The sequence below is a fragment of the Carettochelys insculpta genome, chromosome 29 (assembly GCF_033958435.1).
Source record: "Carettochelys insculpta isolate YL-2023 chromosome 29, ASM3395843v1, whole genome shotgun sequence".
Taxonomy (NCBI): domain Eukaryota; kingdom Metazoa; phylum Chordata; order Testudines; family Carettochelyidae; genus Carettochelys; species Carettochelys insculpta.
Genome location: NC_134165.1, coordinates 15,497,364 through 15,503,362, shown reverse-complemented (window position 1 = coordinate 15,503,362; position 5,999 = coordinate 15,497,364). Strand labels below are relative to the sequence as shown.

General features: G+C 65.3%; 1 protein-coding gene across 1 annotated transcript; it reads right to left on the bottom strand.

Annotated features, from left to right (window-relative positions):
• Positions 1 to 307: 307 nt before the first annotated feature.
• Positions 308 to 5,760, bottom strand: ARF3 (ARF GTPase 3). The gene is made up of 5 exons (XM_074979985.1): positions 5,660 to 5,760; positions 3,714 to 3,927; positions 2,958 to 3,068; positions 2,622 to 2,746; positions 308 to 1,778 (listed from the first exon to the last, which is right to left on the bottom strand). Exons 2-5 carry the CDS (start codon positions 3,859 to 3,861, stop codon positions 1,617 to 1,619), a joined length of 546 nt encoding a protein of 181 aa, XP_074836086.1. The 5' UTR covers positions 3,862 to 3,927; positions 5,660 to 5,760; the 3' UTR covers positions 308 to 1,616.
• Positions 5,761 to 5,999: the final 239 nt, after the last annotated feature.

The window sequence follows — 5,999 nt, the reverse complement described above, 5'->3', positions numbered from 1 at the left end:
TGGCCTCCAGAGCTGGGGAGAGAAGCTGGGGTCCCAGCAACCCCCACATTGCCCCTGTTCTAACCCGCTGGCTCCCCCCTCCCTACCCAGAGCGGGGGGGGGGTGGGACCTAGCTCCCTCCCCCACTTTTACCTGCCAGCCCCCTCTCCGAGCCAAGACTAAAACCCAGGGATCCCAGCTCCCCCCCACTTCCCTCCCAGGGCTGGGGAGAGAAGCCAGGAGCCTGGGCTCCTGCCCCCAGAGCAGCACTTGGGGCGGCCGTTTCTCTGGCAGCCAGCGGAGGTGCAGGAAGCGAGGGGACCAGCACTACATAAAACATGTTTAATATTCAATGGGGTACAGGAGTCCTCGTGTGGCCAAGAGCTCGAGAGCAGGGCCAGGGCACTCGACACATGGGCCACGTCCCAGGGCGACACGTCACACCGAGCACAGACCGGGGTAGAAACACGTGCTGGGGAGGAGCTGACAGTACGAGGCTCTGCACCCAGCAGCCCCCGGGGCAGACCTCTTGGTACAATCACTGCGCTGCCCGCGGGGAGTGGGGGCTCTAAGGGCCGCCCCTGCTGGCCGGGGAGGCGGCTGCCCGTGCGGGGGAAGGAGCATGCATGGCTAGTGGGGTGAGCGCACTCCTCGCTAAGCAGCCTGCCAACCACCACCACCACCCCCACGGGCCCAGCCTGAGCTCAGGCTCCCGCCGCCAGGCCTGCGCACGCCCCGCGGGAGGTCCCCCGCAGGTCCTGCTCAGCCAGACAGAGCCCACTGCCGCCAGGCGGGAGAAGGGGGAGCCCCCCACTGCTGGGGGCACAAGGGGGTGCTGCTCTGGAAGTGACATGGTGGTGGAGGGGCACGAACCTCAGGCCCCGCTGAGGTTGTTCGCTCTGGGGCACCACCCAGCAGCTGCAGAGGCTGTCGGGGGAGCCGGGGCAGCGCAGGGGCCTGAGGTCAGGCTGCATTAAGCAGTTGGCAGCTTCTGAGGCCGTAGGGAACGGGGCAATTTACCATGCTCCTAATTCTGCCGCTCCCCCCCTCCAGCAGGGACTGCGTGAGCCAGCCCCAGCGACTGGCGTCTGGGGGAGGCCACGCAGCAGTGGGGCTGGGACAGAGCCAAGCTGCCAGCAGGGGGTGATGCTCCAGCAAGCGATTCCAGGCCCCCGCCCCTGGGGGGTTGGAAGATGGAATGTGATGAGCCGCCCCCCCCAGCACAGGCCCGGGAGCCCCCACCTCCCAGAAAGCTTAAAGCTGCCTTGAGGAATTCACCTCCGTGTTTAGAGTCACATCACAGGGCACCAAGAACAACATAAAAACAACACAAAAGAAAGGCCACGGCCACGTGTGGGGCAGCCGTGGCCCCCCAGCTGCAGCCCCAGGCAGCAGGGAACCTGCCCCACACGGCAGCAGACACCCCTGCCCCCATATATATTTATATATCTATATAGTCATCACACGCGCACACACACTGAGATCCGTGCAAACCCCAGGGGGACCAGAACCCAGACCCCAAATCAAACCCACAGCAACCGGTGCCAGACAGAAAGCAAAACCCAACGAGAGGGGGAGGGGAAGAGACCCCACAGGTCCTGCCAGCCTGAGAGGGGGTGGGGACGGGCAGCTCTCGCTCACTTCTTGTTCTTCAGCTGGTTGGCCAGCCAGTCTAGGCCCTCGTAGAGCCCGTCCCCGCTGGTGGCGCAGGTGGCCTGGATGTACCAGTTGCGGTGGCGCAGGGAGTGCAGGCCCAGCTTGTCCGTGATCTCTGCCGCGTTCATGGCATTGGGCAGGTCCTGGGGAGGGGGCAGAGTGTGTGTGGAGGTTTATGAGCCAGCCCGACAGGACTCCATGGTGAGGGGCACCCTGCCTAGAGAGAGTTCAGCTCTGCCCCTCCCCGTGATAGGGGGCCAGCCAAGGGCAGGGGGGTTACACGCCAGACTGCCCCACAGGACTCCACAGCACTGGTCACTTTACAGCAGAATGGCCAGGTGGGCTCAACCCAAAGGCCCGTCCAGCCCAGCCGCCCGGCTGCCGACAGCGGACAGTGCCAGGAGCCGGCAGGAAGGGAACAGCACATGTCGATCCCTCTCCTGACACCCATTCCCAGCCCAACAAGCAGAGGCCAGGGACTCCATTCCTGCCCAGCCTGGCTAACAGCCACCGACGGACCCACCCGCCCTGAATCCATCTGGTTCTCGTCCGAACCCCAACACAGTCCTGCTCTGCCAACCCCCTCTGGCGAGAGTTCCACAGGCGCCCGACCGCGCCCCGCGCGAAGGGAAACTCCCTTTGCTTTGTTTTAACCCGGCTGCCGTCCGTGTCATTGGTGACCCTCCTTCTTAGGCCCTGGGAGCACGTACGTAACGGTCCCGTTTGCTTCCTCCACACCTGTCATGACTTTACAGGCCTCTGTCGCCCCCCGAGCCTCCTCTTTTCTAAGCTGAACAGTCCCCGTCCTTGCACTCTCACTGCATACGGCACCCAGCCCAAACCCCTCGCCATTTCTGTTGCCCTTTTCTGAACCTTTACCGACGCCAAGCTCTCTTCTGGAGATGGTGGGTCACTGCCTACGGAGAGTTGAGCTCTGCCCTCCACGCTAGGCGCAGCTGGGGGCCGGGGCTGGGTGGGGAACCCACCTGCTTGTTGGCGAAAACAAGGAGCACAGCGTCCCGCAGCTCGTCCTCGGCCAGCATCCGCATCAACTCCTCACGCGCCTCGTTCACCCGCTCCCGGTCATTGCTGTCCACCACGAAGATCAGCCCTGGGGGAAGGGGTGGGACTCACTGACCCCCAGCTGAGAAGTTCTACCCCACGGCAGGGCAGCACGTGCCAGGCATGCTCCCCTACCCAGCCCATCCCCCCTTGCCCCCGCAGACTCAGCCAGCTGGAGCTCACTGCTGGGCAGGGGAGGGGCACAGGACACCCCCCCACCCCGGGTGCATGCTGGGAGTCGAGGGGGGTGCCCACAGTACCCTGGGTGTTCTGGAAGTAGTGCCGCCACAGGGGCCGGATCTTGTCCTGGCCTCCCACGTCCCACACGGTGAAGCTGATGTTTTTGTACTCGACCGTCTCCACATTGAACCCTGCGGGGGGTGGGGGAGAGAAGAGTTAACCACAGACTGGCCCTGCCTGTTTGGCCCAAGGATTTCTGCCGGTGAAGGGCCCTGCTCAGCACCAGCCAACGCAGGGTCTCTAGGCTCTGGTCTCAGATGCAGCATGGGAAGAGGGGTGGGGTGGGGGGCATGTTTCAGGGGCCAGAGGAAAAACAGGCAGGGCCATTGTACAGATGGGGATACTAAGGCACAGATCAGCAACTTGCTTCCAAAAGGGCAGCGCAGCTGAGCAAAAACACAGGAGTTCGGGCTCCAAACTTCCCACCCCTGTCCCCACACTAGCCACTAGACCCCACTCCCTGCCCAGAGCCAGGGACAGAAATCAGGCATCTGGGCTCCCACCCTCACTGCCCTAACCACCAGACCCCCATCCAGTTCTATGAGATGGGATATGGACATCTCCATGTTTCCCTCCCTAGAGCCGGGAGTCCTGGCTCCCAGCCTTATCCTATTCTAGCCACCAGCCCCCACTCCCACCCCCCGCACCGCAGACAGGACGCAAGAGCCCTGATGAATGTTCTGTGGGGAGCCAGACACCCCAAGAAACCAGGCAGAGCATGGGGGCAGGGCTGGCAGGTCCGAGCCCCCAGCGCCTGGCCCCACTCCCAGCCCTACCTATAGTGGGGATGGTTGTGACGATCTCGCCCAGCTTGAGCTTGTAGAGGATGGTGGTCTTCCCAGCTGCATCCAGCCCCACCATCAGGATGCGCATCTCCTTCTTGCCAATGAGGCTCTTCAGCAGGGTCCCAAAGATGTTGCCCATGGCGACAGCAGGGTGCAGGGGCTGTGGGGCTGGCTGGAGGTGCGCTCCTGGCTTCGAGGCCGGTTCCTGGGCAGTGGGAAGGGCAAGGCCAGCTGGCATCAGGTGCATGCAGGGATGACACCTCCCAGTGCACCTGGCTGCAGGGGGCGCACGCCCCAGGAGCCTGGCTCCATGACATGGTGGGTCAAGCCCGACTCCACATGGATCGCTAGGGCTAAGCTGCCAGGGTGGGGCCCTGCTGGCCACAGGCTATGCCAGCCCAGCCCCACAGCCAGAGCAAGCAGGGAGAACTCCAGGCAACTTCTGAGAAGGATCGGTCCAGACGCCAGGCCAGGGCCGCAGTCCCACAAGGGGGCTTTCTGCCTGTGGCACAATACTGAAAGACAGAGCTGGGGGTCGGCCGTGCCAGGTTACACCCAGCGCCCACCAGGGCCAGCTGGATCAGCCGCCCATTGAGTGTCAGCCCCAAGGACCCTAGGAGCAGGGTCACAGCCATGCTGCCAGCACAGGTGGGCTGGGGAGGGTTCCTGGGGGGGGGGGGGAAGAGGGGCCCATCACACAGGGGGTGCAAAGGCAGCTCCCACTCCTACCACTGCACACCAGCCAATCAAAGCACATCTCCTCCCAGCGTGTGCAGACCTGAGCCCCCAGGAGGTGGGTGCAGCCCAGGCACAACACGCTGCACGGATGGGGAAAATGAGGCATGGAGGCAAGGGCTTGTCCAAAGCCATGGAGTCAGCAGGAGAATGCCCCACCTCCTGGCCCCGGCAGAGCTAGGAATAGAACCCCGGAGTCCTGGCTCCTACTTCCCGTCCTTGTATCCAGAACACTAGGCCTTTATGTGGGGCACTAGTGATAAGGGCAGGGGCGCCTCTCACTCTTCCAGGGCATTTTCCTCTTGGTGTTGCAGGTCACCCCATACTCTCAGGATACCAGCTCCCCCTGCCCCACTCAGGTTCCCTCAAACCCTGGTACCCCTTTGCCAGCCACCTGATCCTTCCCTTCTGCCTGTCTGCATCTCAAGCCAACCCTGGGCAGGTGCTGCCAGGGCCCCCTCAGATGCCCCCTGTGCCCGTGAGCTCCCAGCAGCCCCACGCTAAGGCAGGGCCTCTCCAACATGACTAATACCGAAGCATGATACAGGTCCCTGCCTTCCACCCCCAGCTCTTCACACGGGATAATGGAAGGAAGCCCCCCAGGGCCTCACTCACTGAGCCGCCTGGGGGCAAGAGTGCAGCTCTCTCGGCCTCCCCACTGGCCCCCCTGCCCCTCACCGGGGAAAGGAAGGACCCCAGGAGGAAGGCAGCCCCCAAGCCTCCAGAGAATGGGGCAGTCCCCGCCTCTCAGGCTCCTCCATTCGGGGGGTCTGCAAACAAGACCCCAAGAGCAGCCTGCCCAGCAGCAGGGGGGAGGCCTGTGGCCCCCACTGAGGTGCTGAGCTCCCCCCTCCCCCATGGACGCTGCCCCGACACCCAGCTCCGGAGATGAGGGACGACTGGGCCCAGTTCCTCTGCTGGGTACGGGACACCCCCGCTCCCAGGGCCCCATGGGCAGTGACATGGGCAGGCCCGTTCCCCCCGCGCTTCAGCCCACAGGCTCCCCGCCCCGTACGGGCCCCACTGCAGCGCGTGCGCCCCCCACCTGCCCCCCCCCGGTACGGGCCCCACTGCAGCGCGTGCGCCCCCCACCTGCCCCCCCCCGCTACGGGCCCCACTGCAGCGCGTGCGCCCCCCGCTACGGGCCCCACTGCAGCGCGTGCGCCCCCCACCTGCCCCCCCGCTACGGGCCCCGCACCTACCTGTGCCGGCTCCGGCTCCGGCTCGCGCTTTTGCTCTTCCTCCCGCCCCCTCCTCCTCCCCAGCTGACTCCGCAGCCCACCCCCCGGCCGGAAGCAGCAGGCCCCGGGCACGCACCCGCTGATCTCGCGAGAGCTTCGCCAGGCCCTGGGGAGGGGGGGCGGCAAACCTCGCGAGACCTGCAGCCCGTCGCCATGGCAGCGGCTGCAGCAAGGCGCGGGGGGCGCTGCGCACGCGGGGGCCGATTGCATTGGCAGGAGGGTGCGTGGGGGGGGGTCCTGCAGCACGAGCAGCTGCGGGGGGTGACCCCTGGCGGGGGCGACGCACACGGGGTGACGCAGT

Coding starts and splice junctions, on each gene's coding strand:
- ARF3 (XM_074979985.1), bottom strand. CDS start 3,861: ATGGGCAACATCTTTGGGACCCTGCTGAAGAGCCTCATTGGCAAGAAG. Junction 2,747..2,957: donor CTACTTCCAGAACACCCAGG/GTACTGTGGGCA, acceptor CCCTTCCCCCAG/GGCTGATCTTCGTGGTGGAC. Junction 1,779..2,621: donor TTGTTTTCGCCAACAAGCAG/GTGGGTTCCCCA, acceptor CCCCCTCCCCAG/GACCTGCCCAATGCCATGAA.